Source organism: Euleptes europaea, chromosome 2, assembly GCF_029931775.1.
Source record: "Euleptes europaea isolate rEulEur1 chromosome 2, rEulEur1.hap1, whole genome shotgun sequence".
In the NCBI taxonomy this organism is placed as follows: domain Eukaryota; kingdom Metazoa; phylum Chordata; class Lepidosauria; order Squamata; family Sphaerodactylidae; genus Euleptes; species Euleptes europaea.
In genome coordinates this window covers 10,181,675-10,201,929 of record NC_079313.1, presented here as the reverse complement: position 1 = coordinate 10,201,929, position 20,255 = coordinate 10,181,675, and the positions used below count along the sequence as shown (strand labels likewise).

Below are 20,255 nucleotides of genomic sequence, written 5' to 3'. Positions count from 1 at the left end.
TTTAGCCTTTATTATTTTAATCCTCACTGTCCACTGTTCTTTTTAGAAATATTCTCACACAATTTAAAACAAACCACTTTAATTTTTGTCTTCAGGTGACTACAGTGTAATCCCAGTACCTAGGCCTACGTGGCTACAACTAACAGGTTAATTGTTTTGTGAAACTCACGCTACAAGTGGTCTTCCTTGCAGAGGTGGCTTTCTTGACTTTAATCGTTGGAAGGTTGCCCTTTGTCTTCTGGCTGTTTGGGTAGTGAAAAAGGGGCTGGTGGCAGCTACTAAGACTGAGGTGTGAGGACTCATACCCCAGGGTTTTGTCATTTTGTGCATTGCCAGCCCGTCCCGAGAATCCCTTGGGCTAGGTGTTCTTTGACAGACTGTAGTTGCCAAAATCAAGGGGACAGCGTGCCCTTGAGAAAAGCACCGAGTCTTCAGTGGAAGCAGGATGTTTAGCAAGAGAGGAGCAAAGCTCAGGACCTAAGACGTTGCTGCAATATATAATTGTAAATTTTTATAACCGCGCACCTCTTCAGGGGCTAATTTTTGGGAGGCCACAAAGCAAGGCAAAGATATCAGTAATCCTTGCTAAAGTCTGCAGTATGTCCACCTGACAAGGTAGAGCCTGAGAATTGTGGCGGAGCAGAGATTCGAACCCAGATCTTTGCAGCCCACGTCACATATTCTTAAAAGAGTGGTGTTTTCCCTCCAACTTTGCTCCAGCTTCATTGAGGTCCTGTCCACAGTGACTTTCCTTCCAAGGAATCTGTTGGGGGCTACCCCCGAAGCACAGTACAGCAAAGAGAACTCTGGGTTGCTTTTTAAAGGCAAAAACTCCGTCGGGCTTTGTGGTTTCACCCCCCTGAGCCAAGAACTTGCCCAAAAATGTTTATTCCATTAGTTGTTCTTTTAGAAGGTTTCTGTCCTAGTTATTTGCATCAGCGTTAGCCTCTCGTGGCCCTTTCTTACATGCCCAGGGTGATGCCAATCGCCACTTTGGGGTCAAGAAGCAATTTTCCTCCAGGCCAGATTGGCCCAGGGATCCTGAAGGATTTTTGTTTTGTCCATCTTCTGGGCATGGAGTAGTGGTCACTGAGAGTCGGGGGGGGGAGGAGGCAGTTGTGAATTTCCTGCATTGTGCAGGGGGTTGGACTGGATGACCCTGGAGGTCCCTTCCAACTCTACGATCCTATGATTTGTCCCGCAACTGGAGCACAGAGAAGCTCACAACAAGAGAACTTTTTTGTGTTAAGTGCCGTCAAGTCGCTTCCGACTCATGGCGACCCAATTATAAAAATAATTTAATAAAATTATTAAAAACAAGAGCGCAAACAGCAGCCCACAGGGGAAGGAAAGCAGTAACAAAAACAGCATTAAAACTTCAGCGACATAAAATTGACAGTCCCCAGTTAGAAGATGCACCGAGCCAGTAGCAGTTAGAGTGTTGGGTTTGGAATTCAGGCGCCCAGGTTCAAATCCCCATTCGGTCCTTGAACTCGTGGTGCTGGGCTGCTTGCTTTCTCTCGGCTGACCTACCTCACAGGGTTGCTGTGGGGGACTGATCGAAGAAGGGAGAGAGCCATGTACACCATCCTGAGCTGCTCGGAAGAAGGGCAGGGCAATAATGTGCCAGATCAATAGCTATAACTAATGTTAGGAACTAAACAACGGTGATTGCGACTCAAAGTCAGATCACGAGTCTCTGTTAGGCCAAGCGCGAGGGCAGGGTCTGGGGGCCACTCTAAAAAGGCCCTGTCCCACATCCGCCCGCATTCTGCTGTCTTAATGCAGGCATGTAAAGCAAGGCAACTTCGAACCAACAGAGGCAGAGAACACCCTCCCCTTAGCAGCTATATTTTAGGCTAGCCATTGCAGGTACCACCGCACCCCTGATCTTCCCATTTTGGAACTCCGGATAAGTGCTCGACGACGTCCCCCCAATCGCACCTTGAAAACCCCCGAGCCAGGCCGTCCCGGCTCGCTCACGGCTCATCTTGCTAGCCACTGTCGGAGGCAGCGCGCTAGGCTAGACGGGTCTTTTGGCCTGAGACAGCCGGGGAAGGCAATTCTCGTATCTTTCCATCGCGTCTTGGAAGCGGCCGGCTTTCCAGCTTGCCACTTGTCACCGTTTCTGAAAAGTGCTTCTGAGGATTGAACGGCAGCTGGCCAGAAAGCAGGGAAACTCGTAGACTCTTTTCTCCCCCCCCCCCCCGCATTTTGGCAGACTTCGCACTGAACTATTTTCTGCCTGCTATCTGGGTGGAAGGCCTTTAAAAAAAAGAGAGAGAATGGGATATTTCTTGGAGGCTAAGACAATAGGGTTTTCTGGGCCAGCAAGGCCGTCTTTTCAAATATAAGAGCTGGCACTCAATCGGCCATTGGCGAGGCTGCGAAGTGGAAACTTGAACATGGGCCTGTTTCTTTTCCACCAGCATCCCGGGCCAAGCTGACGATGCTGAACACGGTGTCCAAGATCCGGGGGCAAGTGAAGAACCCAGGCTATCCGCAGTCGGAAGGCCTCCTCGGCGAGACCATGATCCGCTACGGCAAGGAGCTGGGGGATGAGTCGAACTTTGGTGAGTGTGCCTCTCGAGGAGCCGTGAGTTCTGTGCTGTTCTCGTATTGTTTTCTCGGAGCATTCGGTAAGTGCCACATTAAATAAAATACAAAAAACAGTATATTTTGTCCTGGTCGAGGATAACAGAGAAACTGCCCCTCCCAGTAGATTCTTGCGGATACGAGCTTGATTCTCATGGAGAATGTTGGCCACGCTGCAGCTGTTAGCCACAGTGGCCCAAGTGGAGCCTCTCTGTTCAGAGGCAGTCTACCTGTGAATGCCAGTTCCTGGAGGAAAAACAAGGGAAGGCTATTATCTCCATGCTATGCTTATTCCTGGCCACATCTGGTCAACCGTTTATTTATTTATTTGATTTATATCCCACCCCTCCCCTGCAATGCCGGGCACAGTGCAGCTCACAACAACGTACTACACAATTTTAAAAAACATATAATTCCTGTGAAAATTCCTTTTTTAATACTATTTTATTTAAAATGTATATCAGATTACACACATACTAACTTATACATAAGAGCCCCGTGGCACAGAGTGGTAAGCTGCAGTACTGCAGTCAAAAGCTCTGCTCACTACCTGAGTTCGATCCCAACGGGAGTCGGTTTCAGGTAGCCAGCTCAAGGTTGACTCAGCCTTCCATCCTTCCGAGGTCGGCAAAACGAGTACCCAGCTTGCTGGGGGTAAAGGAAAGACAACTGGGAAAGGCACTGGCAAACCACTGCCTAGGAAACGTCGGGATATGACATTCCTGGGTCAGGAATGACCTGGTGCTTGCATAGGGGACCTTTACCTTTACCTTTTTTAACTCATACAGCGTATTCAGGCTTCCAAGAGTATTGGTGTATATATTGCCTTCTAATACAGTCTATTTATGTTTTACACAAAAAGAGTTTAATTAAAATCTATTCTAAGTCCAGTGCTAACATTCCACGGTAGACTGACAGAACCAGAGTTATATTTAATTATATCCTCAATTTGTAAAAATAATCACTATATTCTTTAACATCTTAAGATTTCTTATGGTGCCTGTGACAAGGGAGGGGTGAAATCTCTCCCTCGTCTCCTACTTTGTTTTACCTCAGAGAACTGAGACGCCAAAGGCTTTATTCAGTTCGACACTAAAATAACAGGATTTTTATTATGCTTCACAGGGAAAGATGTTGGAGGAAAAACTAGTATTAAGGAAAGGTATACATCTTCTATATAAATAATGAGTTTCTCCACAAGTACAGCACAGATGTTATTTCAATTAATCCAGGTTTCCAACTCTTTAAGGTAGCTTGGCCCCAGAACCTGCACAGAGGTTCATGTGTATACTCTGGTTCCTAAAACTAGGAATCATAGACTCATAGAGTTGGAAGGGACCACCAGGGTCATCTAGTCCAATCCCCTGCACAATGCAGGAAATTCACAACTGCCTCCCCCACACACACCCCAGTTACCCCTTCACCATGCCCAGAAGATGGCCAAGATGCCCTCCCTCTCATCATCATCTGCTTAAGGTCATAGAATCAGCATTGCTGACAGATGGTCATCTAGCCTCTGCTTCAAAACCTCCAGGGAAGGAGAGCTCACCATCTCCCGAGGAAGCCTGTTCCACTGAAGAACCGCTCTAACTGTTAGAAAATAATTCTTAATGTCTAGATGGAAACTCTTTTGATTTAATTTCAACCCATTGGTTCTGGTCTGACCTTCTTGGGCAACAGAAAATAACTTGGCACTCTCCTCTAACTGACGGCCCTTCAGGTACTTGAAGATGATTATCATATCCCCTCTCAGTCTTCTCCTTATGGAGAGTCTCCCTTCTTCCTTCCTTTTTCTCACCGTGGAATTCCTTCATAACGCTTAAGAACCAGCATGGTGTAGTGGTTAAAAGCGGTGGAGTCTGATCTGGAGAAACGAGGTTTGATTCCCCACTCCTCCACATGATCGGCAGAGGCTAATCTGGTGAACTGGATCTGTTTCCCGACTCCTCCACATGAAGCCATGTTGGGCTAGTCACAGCTCTCTTAGAGCTCTCTCGGTCCCACCTGTCTCACAGGGTGTCTGTTGTGGAGGGGGAAGGGACGGTGATTGTAAGCAGGTTTGATTCTCCTTTAAGTGGTAAGAGAAGGTCGGCATATAAAAACCAGCTCTTCTTTTTCTTCTTAGATTAATTTCCTCACAATACTTGGGCCAGAAATACCTCTTTCCTGTGAGCTCTTGACCCATTGAACCAGAAATCACCACAGAGACAGTCAGAATCCAAGCAGATGGCTTTACTGATCAAATAGGCATTACAGTGCATCAAGAATAAGATGACAGCTATGAGCTGTCTTGCTCAGCATTCAGCAATATAAGGCAGAGAAACGGCGGGAGATTACAATGCATAAACATAGAGTTATTTCCCAGGAATGGCGTTCCCAGGCTTTGGTATGTGAAGCCGTCCTTGGGGTCTGGACGGTTCAGCAGAGAAACGAAACAAAACAACTGAACCGAGATAACAGCCTGAATAATCAGAGACTATTCCTCCCCTCTATGACCAGAGTAGGGACCTTTTTCTGGAGACCTTTTTCATGGTGTAATGGTTAAGGGCGGTGGTTTGGAGCAGTGGATTCTGATCTGGAGAACCGTTTTTGATTCCCCGCTCCTCCACATGAAGCCATCTGGGTGACCTTGGGCTAGTCACCGTTCTATTAAGAGCTCTCTTGGTCCCACCTGTCTCACAGGTGTCTGTTGTGGGGAAGGGAAGGGACGGTGAGTGTAAGCCAGTTTGATTCTGCCTTAAGTGGTAGAGAAAGTCGACATATAAAAACCAACTCATCATCTTCTTCTCCCTCACAAAACCTCTCTTTCGTCACCCTTCCAGGGTTATCCCCAGTTCCACTAGGCACAACCCACCATGCCAGAACTCAGGGTGGAAAAAAAAACGTTTTTCCCAGCTGCTCAGAGTCTCCTCCTTTTAAGCTTCCCCCACTCCCTGTATGTCCCTCTCACATACAGTAACTGACAGACATCAACCCTAATCCGTCACAGTGCCCTTAATTGTTTTGGTGGCAGGCGCCAGCCAAGTAGTGGTAAGAGCAATCTCAACAAGGAAAGGATCACGGTTCGGATAGGCATGGCTTCAAAACAGAGTTTCAAAACAGATAAAAGGAAGTATTTCTTCACACAACGCATAGTTAAACTCTGGAACTCCCTGCTCCAGAATGTGGTGACGGCTGGCAACTTGGAAGGCTTTAAGAGGGAAGTGGACATGTTCATGGAGGAGAGGGCTATCAGTGGCTACTAGTCAAAATGGATCCTAGTCATGATGCATACCTATTCTCTCCAGGATCAGAGGAGCATTCCTATTATATTAGGTGCTTTGGAACACAGGCAAGATAATGCTGCTGCAGATATCTTGCTTGTGGACTTGGTTGGCCACTGTGTGAACAGACTGCTGGAGTTGATGGGCCTTGGTCTGATCCAGCAGGGCTTTCTTCCTGCCCCAAGATGTGATGGCTGCCAACTTGGAAGGCTTTAAGAGGGGAGCAAACATGTTCTTGGGCTTATCCATGGCTACTAGTCAAAATAAATAGTAGTCATGACGCATACCTATTCTTTCTAGTATAAGAGGAGCATGCCTGTTATATTAGGTGCTGTGGAACACAGGCAAGATAAATGCTGCTGCAGTCGTCTTGTTTGTGGGCTTCCTAGAGGCCCCTGGTTGGCCGCTGTGTGAACAGACTGTTGGACTTGATGGGCCTTGGTCTGATCCAGCAGGGCCTTTTTTATGTACTTATGACTGTTAATGTAACTAAAGAGGCTGGGCAGGAAAAAGGAAAATAAGGGGAAGGGGGTGGAGTGGGGGGGAAAGGGAAATCACCCTACAGTCTGAGCTGGCCAGGCCTTTCTGATGTTGTTTTCTTACCAAGATGGGCTTTGGATTGACCCCGCTTTCTGCTTCTTCCTTTTGCTTCCCTTTTCCCCCAATCTTTTTTTTTCTCGGCATACGAAGGTGATGCACTGCTCGATGCCGGCGAGTCCATGAAGCGCCTGGCCGAAGTGAAAGACTCCCTGGACATTGAAGTGAAACAGAACTTCATCGACCCCCTTCAGAACTTGTGCGATAAGGACTTGAAAGAGATCCAGGTAAATCTCGGTTTAGAGCAGGGCTCCCCAACACGGTTACCCGCCAAGTGTTTTATGGAAGGGGCGTGATCAGGTGGGGCATTTGCCAAGCAAATTGGCCATTGGGGATTTGATTGGCTGGGCCATTTTTTAAAAAATGTTGCTTTGGCAGCAGCGGCCACCCCAGCACAAGGATCTTCACTGTGTGATTGCAGGCAAACCGGGGCAACCATTTTGTGTCTAGCGCCTCCTCCAGCGGCAGCCATTTTGTGGCTGTGCCCACCACACTGTATCAGAATTCCAAAGGTGCCTGCAGGCTCAAAAAGGTTGGGGACCCCTGGTTTAGAGGCTTGGAGGGCATCAGCTTGGGTGGGCAAGGGGCGGCTGGGTGGTTCCATGGTGGCACCAAGTAGCCCGCTAAAGCTACTCTTCTACCTGGTTAAAATTCCCTATGCCAGGAGTGTCGAACTCAATTGTTATGAGGGCCGGATATGACATAAATGTCACTTAGTGGGGCCGGGCCATGCCTCGACAGCCCAGATCGGGGCTGGGAGGGGTGGGGTGTCTGCCTCGGCTGGCTCGCGGGCTGGATAAGAGGTCTCAAGGGGCCGGCTCCGGCCCGTGGGCCTTATGTTTGCCACCCCTGCCCTGCGCATTTTGTCCAAAAGGCTTGTTCAGGGGAATCTGTTAGTCTTGCAATGATTTTTCGAAGAAGAGTATAAGATCAGTAGCAAATTGCCGGTCGAAGGACCCTTCTATGTACTCGGGTAAATAGAATATATTTATAGAAGAATATATATAAAAAACCACTGCAGGACTAACAAATTCCCCTGAACAAGCCTTTTGGATGAAACATGTAGGGAATTTTAACTGAGTACATAAAATATATATATATTTTTACCTACTTTGTACCATCAGCCTTGGCCTGTTTTTTTATCTCCTGTGGCTGGTTGCAGCCCTTTTATTTCCCCTTTACATTTTGATGCAACGTTTTTTTGTGCTTCCTGATCTCCACAGTCCAGTCTGGTGTGGTACCTCTGTGCCAGTCTCCCGGTGGCTGACAGGGGCCCGTGCCAATCCAGATACTCAGCAGTGAGGGCACAGTGCCCCTAGGGCAAAAGACATTGGGGGGGAGATTGTGATTTTGTCCCTTTATGCATGGCTGTATCCTCGCGGTCACCCTGCCAACTTCTCGGGGCTTTGCTTATGCTTGCATTTTCCGACCGTCAGAGGTCAGCTTGCTCTCCCCGTGCGTTTCCGCATTTTTTGCCCGCGTTTTCTGGATTCGTGTTTAGCCAGCGTCCAGAAAACATGGGAAATGAGGCTTTCTCTGTATGCATAATCAAAGCAAAGCCCCGAAGTAGTCATAGAATCATAGAGTTGGAAGGGGCCATACAGGCCATCTAGTTCAACCCCCTGATTCATGCAGGATCAGCCTAGAGCATCCCTGACAAGTGCTTGTCAAGCCTCTGCTTAAAGACTGTCAGTGAGGGGGAGCCTCACCACCTCCCTAGGGAGCTCATTCCACTGTCAAACAACTCTTACTGTAAAACACTTTTTCCTAATATCCAGCTGGTACCTTTCCTCGGCGGGATGACCGCGAGGAAAAAGCCATGCATAAATAACCTTTGATCCTAAGCTGCAAGGCCCACCTAGGAAGGCATGATCCCGCTGCCCAGATGTGCTCCTTGGCTTCTGAGGACCCTGGAATGCCGCCAAGTGGGACACCAGGCACCTGGCAGCCTCTATGATTGTCCCACGTGCTTTCTAGCTGTCACTGAGCTCCCTCATTCTCCCCAGCACCACCTGAAAAAACTAGAGGGCCGACGCTTAGACTTCGACTACAAGAAAAAGCGCCAGGGGAAAATTCCTGATGAGGAGCTGCGGCAAGCCCTGGAGAAGTTCGAAGAGTCCAAGGAGGTCGCGGAAACGAGCATGCATAACCTCCTGGAGACTGATGTGAGCATGCCTGCAGAGCCCGGACCCCCGAAGCCCCATGGTTGCCCCTCAGGCTGGGACGCAGGGCAAGCCCACTGAGGGGAAGCCGAGGTGGCGGGAGTGGGTTTGTGGTTAGTGGGTCTGCTGAGGACCTGGGTTCAGAGCTTCCCCCTTCCAGGTCCATGAAGTTCACTGGTCCATTTCGATCCAGTTCTCCGCACGCTCATCATAACCTGTGTCCCAGAACTGTGGCGAGGATAAAAGGGAGTAGGGCAAACTGTGTGTGCCAGTCTGAGCTTCTTGGAGGAAAGATAAGGTGTCCCTGATGGATAAGCATGTGAGCTGGGATGTCCCTGGTCCAGCGTGATGTAGTGGTTAAGAAAGGTGGTTTGGAGCGGTGGACTCTGATCAGGAGAACCAGGTTTGATTCCCTACTCCGCATGAGTGGCAGACACTAATATGGATTTGTTTCCCACTCCTACACACGAAGCCAGCTGGGTGACCTTGGGCTAGCACACCTCTCTTAGAGCTCTCTCAGCCCCACCTATGTCACAGGGTGTTGTGGGGAGAGGAAGGGAAGGGGATTGTAAGCTGGGTTGATTCTTCCTTAAGTGGTAGAGAAAGTAGGCATATAAAAACCAACTGGCTTCGTGTGGAGGAGCGGGGAAACAAATCCAGTTCACCAGATTAGCCTCCGCCGCTCATGTGGAGGAGAGGGGAATTGAACCTGGTTCTCCAGATCAGAGTCCAATGGAGGAGTGAAAGGCCACATAATCCACTCCAACCTCCTTCCAACAGACCTACGGTTGAGGACAGCTAGGGTTTTACATCTGCGCTGGCCTCTCTACCCCCACTGTATTTATACCATGGTTTGCAATTATATGGGGACCCTGGCCACTTGAAAGCTGCAGTGGTATTTTTTCATTTATGAGCATCATCTATTATAGGGGTGGGGAACCTTTTTCCCGCCAAGGGCCATTTGGATATTTATAACATCATTTGCGGGCCATACAAAATTATCAACTTAAAAATTAGACGACCAAGCCCCAAGCAGGCAGCTCCCCCAGATGACCTCTCCCCCGCTCGGGCAAGCAGGCAGGCATCCAACCGGTAGCACACTCGCCCACCTGGTGGCACAGGATAGTCTGTTGCACCAGCTGGGCGTAACCGTCCAGCTGCATGCCGGAGTTGCTCCTGCTCCGCATGGTCAGGGCCAGATTCTACAGCCGGCTCCTGCTACCTCCGCCTGCAGGGATGAAATGAGGACACACTCGCTAAGAACTCACACACACACACACCCACGCACATTCTGGCCTGCCCACTTTAACCCATCCATTGTCGCCACTTCCGCCCCCAGCCCTCTTGTAGTACAGAGGGGATACGTTTCTCCACGGCCTGGGTGGGAAAGGGCTAACACAGTTTCTTGGGCAGTCCTAGCAGCTCCATAGCTAATGACTCTTTTGCAAGGTGGGGGGAAGGTTCCTTTTCTCAGCAAAACAAACTCATATCCGCCTTGAATAGAGGCTATTCCTGTCTGTGGGAGGGGGCAGATTGCCAGTCTTAGATCCTTCTGGGCTAGAGATCTGCCAGGACCCAGGAAGGGCCAGACCAAATGATTTTGCGGGCCTTAAACGCCACCCCCCCAGCCTGACATTCCCCCTGATCTATTACTTTACCTGTTGGCGTTTTATAGGACTTGGGATAGTTTTATGGTTTTATGTACGATGATTTCACTGTAGCTAATTGGTTTTATTGTACGGACTGTGTGTTGTGAGCCACCTTGAGCCTAGCTTTGGCTGGGGAGTGAGGGCGGGGCACAAAACTAATAATAAATAAATAAATAAAGCCCTGTGTGCATTCTACATGTAGTGAAAGTGTTAAATCAAAAATTTATTTGCAGTCATAGACCATCAAATAAAGTGATTTACATAGTTAAATAGTATAGGGCAAAACAAATGCAAAATGGGTTTGATATTAAAACGGTTAAACATGGCAAAATTAACAAGATACATAGTTATTTAATACCAAGTAAAACAATGGGTAATGAGCCCCGTGGCGCAGAGTGGTAAGCTGCAGTACTGCAGTCCAATCTCTGCTCACGACCTGAGTTCGATCCCGACAGAAGTTGGTTTCAGGTAGCCGGCTCAAGGTCGACTCAGCCTTCCATCCTTCCGAGGTTGGTAAAATGAGTACCCAGCTTGCTGGGGGTAAAGGGAAGATGACTGGGGAAGGCGCTGGCAAACCACCCTGTAAACAAAGTCTGCCTAGTAAACATCGGGATGTGACATCACCCCATGGGTCAGGAATGACCCGGTGCTTGCACAGGGGACCTTTACCTAAAACAATGGGTTAAATTACAATGCTTGATAATAGCTGAAGATTACAGAGGATAAAACTAGGGGGGGGATAAGGATACATTATATCTGTAGGATCAAACAGTATTCATTCTCTATTTCCTTGGCTATTATAAGTTCTTAAGGAATCTCTGCCTGATTTTAATTACTAGCCCGGCAAACCTAGCCATGCTTGCAGATAAGTTAGCCATTGTATCCGACAGGAGGAGTGCTGAGCGTCGCTTTCTCAAAGGTCTGGGGCAAAAAGTGTTAAGTAAGTAAAGAGTGTTACGAAATGTAAATAAGCGCATGTGGTTTCTACACCTCGACATGTGGCTTGGCAGAGCCAGTCTTCCCAGGAAGCAGCTTGAGCGGGCAGCAGATTCAAGAGGACTTGTTGTTTTGTGACCTCTTGACTGTCTTGTTTCATTTCCTCTTCTTTTCCCCACAATCTTTGCTCCGGAATAAGGGAGGGTCCCCGTTTCAGGGTTTCCGCACCCAAAAGGTGTTCTCAGGTTTGTACTTTGCTTGAAGCTTAAGTCTAAGCCATCTCATTGCTTGCGTATTATTTTATTTTAAACCTTTAAGTGCCCACAGATGTGCTCAAACCGAAAAAATGTAGTGCTGCAGCAAATAACTGAATATATTAAGAATGATTATTGCCATATTTGCAGAAGATCTGCACACAAATAATCATTCTTGATATATTCGCACTGTTTGCTGTGGCACCATATTTCCCTCCCTGCAAATGCATTCAAGGCACTTGGAGTATTTATTTATTAGTTTTAAAATTTGAAGCATGCAAAACAGCCACAGGACAGAAGCAATATAATGGCAGTAAAAGTGTATTTGGCTAGTAAGTGCCTAAGAAAGTAAGTTTACTCTTTCCTTGCCTCCTGGAAGAAAGCAATCAAAGTGCCCAAGGGACCTCTCTGGGAAATACCACATAACGCCTGTTTTGTGAGAGTACGAACTCGATTGTGTTCATACGGAGAGGTTGGTCTCGTTCCCATTTTGCAGAGAGTGCGAGTGCCCAAAACCAGAATGAATCCATTTTCCAATTATCTAGATCGTAAATGAATACCCTGTTCCAAGTTAAAACGGGGACGAGCGATAACCGAGAGATTTGCCTTTTAGCAGGAATCTCCCAGCCATTGCTTGCCCCCATTTTTTCCCTCGGACCAGGGTAATTTATTTTTATTCATTTACTTCATTTGTGCCCCGCCTTTCTCCCCAATGGGGACCCAGAGCAGCTTGCCTCATTCTCTCCTGCATTTTATCCTCACGACAACTCTGTGAGGTGGGTTAGGCCGAGAGTGGGCACTGGTCCGAGGTCGCCTGGCTAAACTTCCATGGCCGCGTGGGGGTTCACCCCTGGGTCTCCCGGACCCTAGTCCAAGACTCTAACTGCTACACCCTGCCCCACAGCTACTTACCGCATCGGATGGGTTTTAAACCCAACTTGTTGGCTTTAACCTTTCTCGCAGATCGAACAAGTGAGCCAGCTTTCGGCGCTGGTGGAAGCCCAGCTGGTCTACCACAAGCAAGCGGTGCAGATCCTGGACGAGCTCGCTGATAAACTTAAGCGCAGGCAAGTGCGGGGCTGCGTTGATTCTTGGTGTAGGAATAAAATCAAAATGCCCGCTTAGCAAAGCATGCCGTTTGGCATCCGGTGCATAACCGTGGCCCTTGAGCCGTTCTCGTCAAGCAGAAGCGACAAGGAGAAAGCCATGGGGTGCCAGACTTTCCTGAAGTCCAGCTCTTAGTGGTCGAAACCCCGCCCTGGGTGGGTGGGGCTTTCAGTGTCAAAATGGCAGGCAGGGATTTTTTTAAGCCGTCACCTTTCACGTGCAAGTGGCTCTTTAAATTTCCATCCTCCGGGAGCCTTGTATCACTCTCAGGTTAAATGAAATTTGGGGACTGTGTTACATGAATCATCGTTTCAGAGGGTACCTGTGGGGGGGGGGGGGTCTGCAGTAGAACAACTAGATTCGAGTCCAGTAGCACCTTAGAGACTAACATGATTTTCAAGGCATAAGCTTTCAAGAGTCAAAGGTATCTGATGAAGGGAGCTTTGACTCTCGAAAGCTCATACCCTGAAAATCTTGTTGCCCTCTGAGTTGCAGTTGCCCTCGAATCTAGCCTTTTGTGTGGTTTCGTTGTTTCGTTTTGTCCTGTCTGCCTAGTCACTCGTGGTAGCCCCTGGCTGTGTTTCGGTGGAATGTGCAACTAAGCATTTTACACATTTTTTTAAAAAAGACCACGTAGCATGTGCTTTCAGAACTTCTTCATCCAGTCTGCCGAACCCTCGTTTCACATTTATTCACGCTCGCAACACTTATGAGGACCGACGATGTCGTCTTGGCCTCTGTTTGCACTCCGCGGCTGATTCTTTTCACTGATAACCATATTTCTCTCTCCAGAATGATGGAAGGGTCCTCGCGCCCCAAGCGGGAGTATAAACCGAAGCCCCGAGAGTCGTACGAGTTTGGAGAGTCCGACCAGTCCAACGGAGGCTTTTCCTGCAACCCTGCCCCCAAAGTCTCAAGTAAGGATGGCTCAGGAAGACCCCCCTCCCCAAGGATAGTCAGTACTTGCGGGGGGCTGTCCTAAGGGTGTCCCTGAAGCAGTGACCCCCCCCCCCAGCCTGTGACTGAACCCAGAAAAGATTATCTGTGCCATATTTATTTATTGTTTCCACTTGCTACACCACTCTCCCTGGCCAAGACCGGCTCAGAGCGGCTTACAAAAATATAATCAATAAATCAGTAAAAGCATTAAAACAACATTTAAAATAAAATAGTCCTGTAAAATCGTATAAACATTATCCTAGTTTACCTAAGGCGCCTCTGGAGTGTAAAACAGCAAACAGAACTGCAACTAGGCGAGCAGATGGAAAATCCCGAATTGAATAAGGGAAATATAACCACAGTGGAGGTAGGCAGAGGCCAGCATTTATAGAAAAAGGAACCGTAACCAGCCTCAACCGTAGGCCTGCTCTGTCTTACAGGCCCTGCGGAACACTTTGAGGTCCCGCAGGGCTGTGATCTCACTAGAGAGACTATTCTGCCAGGGCCAGGGCAGAAAAAGCCCTGGCCCTGGTCGAGGCTAGCCGAACATTCCTCGGGCCAGGGACCACCAAAAAGATTGGTATTAGCTGAGCTAAGAGTTCTCTGGGGAACATACCAGGAGAAGCGGTTCTAAAGAACAGGGATGCCGAAGATGCCCATGCAAATAAATTGGACCCATAAAATGTTTTTCAGTAGATGTCGGCTGTAAGTTTGGGAAAGGGTTGGAGAAGAGAGGAGTTTTGACCCTGCATCAGTGGGGGGAGCCTGTGCTATCTGGACAAGGCTTGAGCTTTTGTAGCAGCCCCCACAATCCCAGACCCATCTCATTAGTCATAAAAGGGGGAAAATTCCATTTCAGTTTCAGTACCTTTATTGGCATACCATCAAGCAATATAAAAAGGGGGGAAATATTATTTCCATGTTTGCAGTACTAGACTTGTGGTCCTAGACTCCGGATCCTGGTAAAGTAGATGGCCAGAAAATGGCCAAGATGCCCTCCTTCTCCTCATCTGCCTAAGGTCATAGAATCAGCATTGCTGACAGATGGCCATCTAGCCTCTTCTTAAAAACCTCCAGGGAAGGAGAGCCCACCACCTCCCGAGGAAGCCTGTTCCACTGAGGAACTGCTCTAACTGTTAGAAAATTCTTCCTAAAGTTTAGACGGAAAGTCTTTTGATTTAATTTCAACCCATTGGTTCTGGTCTGATCTTCTGGGGCAACAAAAACAACTCGGCACCCTCCCTAGTTGCTGCTTCTCCCGGGAAGCAAAGCAGGCTCTTGCAAGGCCAGCAATGCTAGATTGTCATTTCATTTCAGATATTTTTTTGCTGGGAGAGCTCACAGCATGGCCGGCTATAGGACAGAATCGAGATGTCAATTACGGAAAAGTGACCTTTTAAGAGCATGTGCTTTGGCTACTTTTTTTTTTTTAAATTGTCATAACAACAGGGTGGGGGGAGATAAAGGGATAAGAGACTCGCCTTCCTTCCGTCTTTTTGGATACTGGCCCCGCAAGGCCCGAAAGCCGCCTCCAACGCATCTGTGCCGCTGTGACCTCTGTGGTTGTTCCGGGGTGGGGGAAAGGTTCCATGTTCCCCCTCTCCTTTCTTTGCCGCCCCATTTTCTCCACCATACTAAACCTCACTTGGGGGTCTCTGATGCTACTCCACGTGACTCCTAACTAACTGACCGCCAGCCCGCCCTGCCTTTCCTCTTTAACATCTCGTTGAGAGCAGTTGACTTAAACGTTGTTGTTGGATTTAAAAAAAAAAAAAAGCATGTCTGATTTTTTTTTCTTTTGGAAGCAGCTTCCTCCTCTTTCCGATCCGAAAAACCATCCCGGACCCCCAGCCGGAATTTTTGTGAGTTCCCCCGCCTCGACTCCCTTCCTCTATCCCTTGCATGCAGCGTGGACTCTCCCTCTTACCTTCCCTCCTCCATCCTTTTCCTGAAGCTAATAATTTACGTTGCTGGATTCTTTCTTTTTTTTTTGCTATATTAACTTTTCAGTTCCAGACCAACTTGTGTCCGCAAGCAGGGCTTCGTGTGTGTGTATGTGTGTATTTTCCTGTCCATTGTAACCTGGTGTGCATTTGTGCATGAACATTTAGAGATTTCAGCATCCAGTTAATCTTTCTATCCTTTAAAATCAAGTTTCTAGAACGTGTGGATGTGAAGAAAGTAGGCAGTGCCTGGTGATTATCTCAGAATCTTCCGGTAGCCAAATATTGGGGCTTTTGGTGTCTGGTGGAGCTGTTTTGCCAAGAAGCAGAGTCGGTTTTGGTGGGGGGGGAGTTATATTTTGGCACACAATTTTTCTCTTTAAAAAAATGAAGGATAAGTTGCGTTAGAAGTCAAGCTGGGACTATTATCACAGAAGAATGAAAATGCCCATTTTGTCCAGCTCAAGTGGACTCCCTAGCCCACATTGTTTTTAGCATGTCCACTGAATAATACCGCACGAAATAAATATATCACTCCCTGGATAAAACAGCTAAAGACCCTTTTTCGGCAGTAATACTGCATTATCTGCTGTCAAATTGCATGAGAGATGTGGCAGCCTTTCTCTTTATAGTGTCAAGGAAAAAATTAATTTCATTGCCCCTTTTTAAATGAAATGTTAGATGAATAGCCAGTGGCTGTAAAATCTAGGGAAAGGAAGGTGGTGCTGTGTGGTGGTGGAAAGTGCCATCAAGTCACAGGCGACTTACGATAACTCCAGAGGTGGTTTCAAGGCAAGAGGAGTTCAGAGGTGGTTTGCCATTGCCTGCCTCTGCATAGGTATTCCCTGGACTTCCTTGGTGGTCTCCCATCCATGTACTAACCAGAGCGAACCCTGCTTAGCTTCTGAGATCCGGTGAGATCGGGCTTGCCTGGGCAATCCAACGGTGATAGATGGTGTATTTGCTTTCTTTCTGTTGTCAGAACTTCGAGCACAGAGAAACCCAGCATGGAATGGAGAACAGTGGTAGCCTTCCCATTTCCCTGGTCTGCTAGCTTTCTATATGCAGAGACTTCCCCCCCTTTTAATGGAAGGGGATAATCAACCATGAAATCAGTATTGACCTCCTGTAATGATTTTGTCCCACATGGCTCTTCTATAATCCCCCCCTCCAAACACACACATCTTTGTCAGGGTGAATTTGTAAATTGCTGAATTATCTGGGGTTGACAGTGCAATCCTGAAAACGTGAATTCTCTCATACCCTAGCCAACCTGCACTGAGGAACTGGGCAAGTCCACAGTTCATTGCTGAGGGCAGCATGTCCGGAGCCTCCTCCTCCTCCTCCCCAAGGGAGGACTGGCCTGGGGAAGTCGCTAGGGAGTTTGACTTGCGTCCGAGTTCAGTTACTCTGTTAGAGTCTCGGTTAAGTCAGTGCAGAGAGAACGCTACCACTCTCTTAGGGTGTTGGGAGTGGGGGATAGGATTGCATCCTGCCACCCAAGTATGAATTCTCCCCCATCAGCCGTAACCCTGTTTGGGACTGGCATCGGCCATGGTTCAGCTAATCAGGGTTCCCTCGTAAGGAGGGTCTGAAGCTGGAAAAATTAACCCAGAGGATGAGGAAAACATTGTTAACCTTGGTTATGCATGCCATTTGGCATCTGTGTTAACTATGGTTAAGTTGCCCAGGATTCTCTCAACAAGTTGGCAAACAAAACCCTGGTTAAGAGGAAACCCTGGTTAACATTGGTTCCAAAGTCAGATTTAATCTAATGTTTAAGGCCAGCATACAAAACAGGCACATCTTGAGAAATCTGGATCATTTAGCAACAATAAATGTAAATTAACCTCCCATAGATAAGATTGATAGATGGATAAGGAAAAATGGATTCAATAACATAAAACTGATTAGATACAATAGATTAGATAAGGTAAAGTATGATAGATGGATAAGATAAGATAAAATGGATTAGATAAAATGGATTAGAGAGATAAGGTAAAGTAAGGTAGATGGATAAGATAAAATGGATTAGATTGGATGGATGGGTTAGATAAAATGGAATAGATAGATAGATAGATAGATAGATAGATAGATAGATAGATAGATAGATAGATAGATAGATAGATAGATAGATAGATAGATAGATAGATAGATATTTTAAAAGCCACTGACACTGCCTGGCTGTAGATGTGGTGAATAAAAAGTAAGTACAATGAAACGATTGCCAGTGTTGGCATCTGTAAAAGGCATCCTCTGCCTCCAGTTCTGGTCTGTAAAATGGGAATAAAATGGAACAGCGGTTTGTGAAGGTGAAGGCAATCGGATCGTTCAGGCACTTTGCACTTTTAAACAACGGGGTGTAAATGACAGTAGCAGCCCATGACAATCAATTATTATTATTCCGTGTGCCCCCCTAAGCATTCTCACCAGTGGGGAGACCCCACCTTTCTCACCAGTGGGGAGACCCCAAGTGGCTTACATCGTTGTCCTACATTTTATCCCCACAACAGCCCTGTGAGGCTGGTTAGGCTGGTTAGGCCGTGGTCACCCAGCAAGCTTCCATAGCAGAACGGTTTGAATTTGGGGGTTCAGCCCTAGCGAACAGTGGGGTTTCTGGTTCAGATGGCGGTTGGCGTGGGAAAGCCAGATCAGGTACCGGTCGTCAACTCAAATATAAGGGTCGCCGTGGCCTCACCTTCATGCCTTGGTTTCCTTTTCAGCTCAACTCGACCAGCCCTGCTGCAAGGCGCTGTACGATTTTGAGCCTGAGAACGACGGGGAGCTGGGCTTCAAAGAGGGCGACATCATCACGTTGACCAATCAGATCGACGAGAACTGGTACGAGGGCATGATCAACGGCCAGTCGGGCTTCTTCCCGCTCAACTACGTGGAAGTGCTGGTCCCGCTACCTCAGTGAGGCAGCGGCTGCAGCCTCGCTCAGCTTACCCGTTCCGGGTTCTCAACCTCCGTTCTGCCCCCTCGCCTCCTGCTACACCGAGAATGCTTAAGGGGGCGCACGGAAGTCTGGACTTCCTTCTTTACATTCCGAGTGGTAACCTGACACTAATTTTTATTTTTCCCGTCCAGCCGGTGGAAACGGAAGGGTTGATTGTATTGGCACGAGGCTTGGTGAAAGGGAGCAAGCTTTTTTGGGGGGAGGGGGCGGGCACGAAACACAAGCGAGGTTAAATCTGACCCCACACATCTCCCTAGTCTTCCCCATTTTGGGGTGCTTGAATAGAAATGTCAAGCCAAGTAGGGCCTGCACTTGTCCTTCGTGTGCCTCTTGTTTTTCATTTGCAATCTGTTCTCTTCCTTCTCCCACTGCTCATAAAGCACACTGCCAGAGCTGGAAACTCGGGGTGCGCAACTTGGTTTGTGGGTCTCCTTGGGTGAGTGTGCGAGACCTATCTTTGTGGGCTCCGTCTGTGCATCCCCAAGTAGAGGACGAATTTCTGAACTTATCGCGGAGCGCATTAAACACTACCAGAGAACTTCTCTGTCTTCGGCTGCCGCGGGAAGCGGAAGCACTCCTATTCAGACCAGTTGCAGCCATCTTGGATTTCTGTTTTGATTTTCTCCCCCCGTCTCTTTCAGATTTTATGCATACCTAGAAGAATTCTTCTAGGGAAACAGATGTGTGTTTATATGCGAAGGAAGGGACTGAGTGCTTATTCTCACCAAGATCTGGGTTGTACTGTTTCAGACCATGGATCGCTGTTCAAAGCATCGAATGCTGTTTTGTACCAAAAATAATTCCCCGCATCTAGCAAACAAGCACATCAGGCAAAAGGTAAAGCTAGAATCCTTGACATTCTGGCATTCTGCATACAGGAACTTTTTATTTTGATATGAACCAGCATTCAATCTCCAGAAGCAGGCTGACCCAGTCACTGAGAACTAGGCCCAAAGATAAGGGTTCGGAGACTGAGCCAGTGTCCTCCTGGAAGGAGCGTGAGGAGAAATCCTTTGAGTTACCCCACAATAATTGACCACACATGGGCCTCCGAGCCCCTTTCCCATTACTGCCTCAGCATCTCCCTTCCCTCATCTTTGGGTGGCTGCCAGTAATGTGGTCTCATCCGCCATGTTGTGCTTGTGAAGAATGGAGGCACCAGCAGCCATACCGAACGGTCAGGTTCCTGGGTAGACACCAGGCTCAGTGGCAACATGCTCAGGGGGCTACCTCCAACTTAAGATCAGCATCCTTGTTTGGCCACCCGCTGTGATCTTTTGAAAACCCTGGGCCCTCGCGTTCCAGACCTTTCTCCTGCTTTGGAACCTGAGGGCCTCTGCTGAGAAAAAGCAGTCAGCCCGCCCTGAGCCCCGTCACTCGTCCCACTTTAACGTGCCTTGTCTTGACTTCCTTCAGAACCGGGGCCCTGTCCACAGAGGAGGAGCCCCCAATCGTTCCGTCCACACCCTTTGTTCCTGGTCTCCCAACCAGGCCCATCTTGTCCCATTCTCCGCCCTCCGAGGTGTTAATTTTCGCCCGTACAAATGGGTCGAAACTGGTTTGGCGCCGCTTCCCACAAAGAACCCCTCGCCCCCGCTACAAAACTACTCTAGGGGTTCTTTTGGGCGGCTCGTGCTTAGCGTCTACGTCCCCCAAGGGGACACAGAGGCAGGCGGATCTGTGGGCAAAGAAAACGTTATGAGAGAACCAATACATTCCAGTCAGGGTCCTGAAAGTAACATTCCCGGATCCGTTCCTCAGGGGCTGTCTCATTACATCCCTTCCCTATCGAGTGAGACAACGCAGCCGTCTCCCGCTATATCGTTGGGACTTAAGCTCACCTTGAAAAAT

General features: G+C 48.1%; 1 protein-coding gene across 1 annotated transcript in view; it reads left to right on the top strand.

Moving 5' to 3' along the window:
* The window catches only part of SH3GL1 (SH3 domain containing GRB2 like 1, endophilin A2), an 80,133-nt gene extending 61,768 nt beyond the window's left edge, over positions 1-18,365 (top strand). The window contains exons 4-10 of the mRNA XM_056844185.1: positions 2,430-2,573; positions 6,549-6,682; positions 8,462-8,620; positions 12,420-12,523; positions 13,356-13,480; positions 15,311-15,364; positions 18,169-18,365. Coding sequence (XP_056700163.1) covers positions 2,430-2,573; positions 6,549-6,682; positions 8,462-8,620; positions 12,420-12,523; positions 13,356-13,480; positions 15,311-15,364; positions 18,169-18,365 — 917 coding nt within the window. The remainder of the gene's footprint in view (positions 1-2,429; positions 2,574-6,548; positions 6,683-8,461; positions 8,621-12,419; positions 12,524-13,355; positions 13,481-15,310; positions 15,365-18,168) is intronic.
* The last annotated feature ends 1,890 nt before the right edge of the window (positions 18,366-20,255 follow it).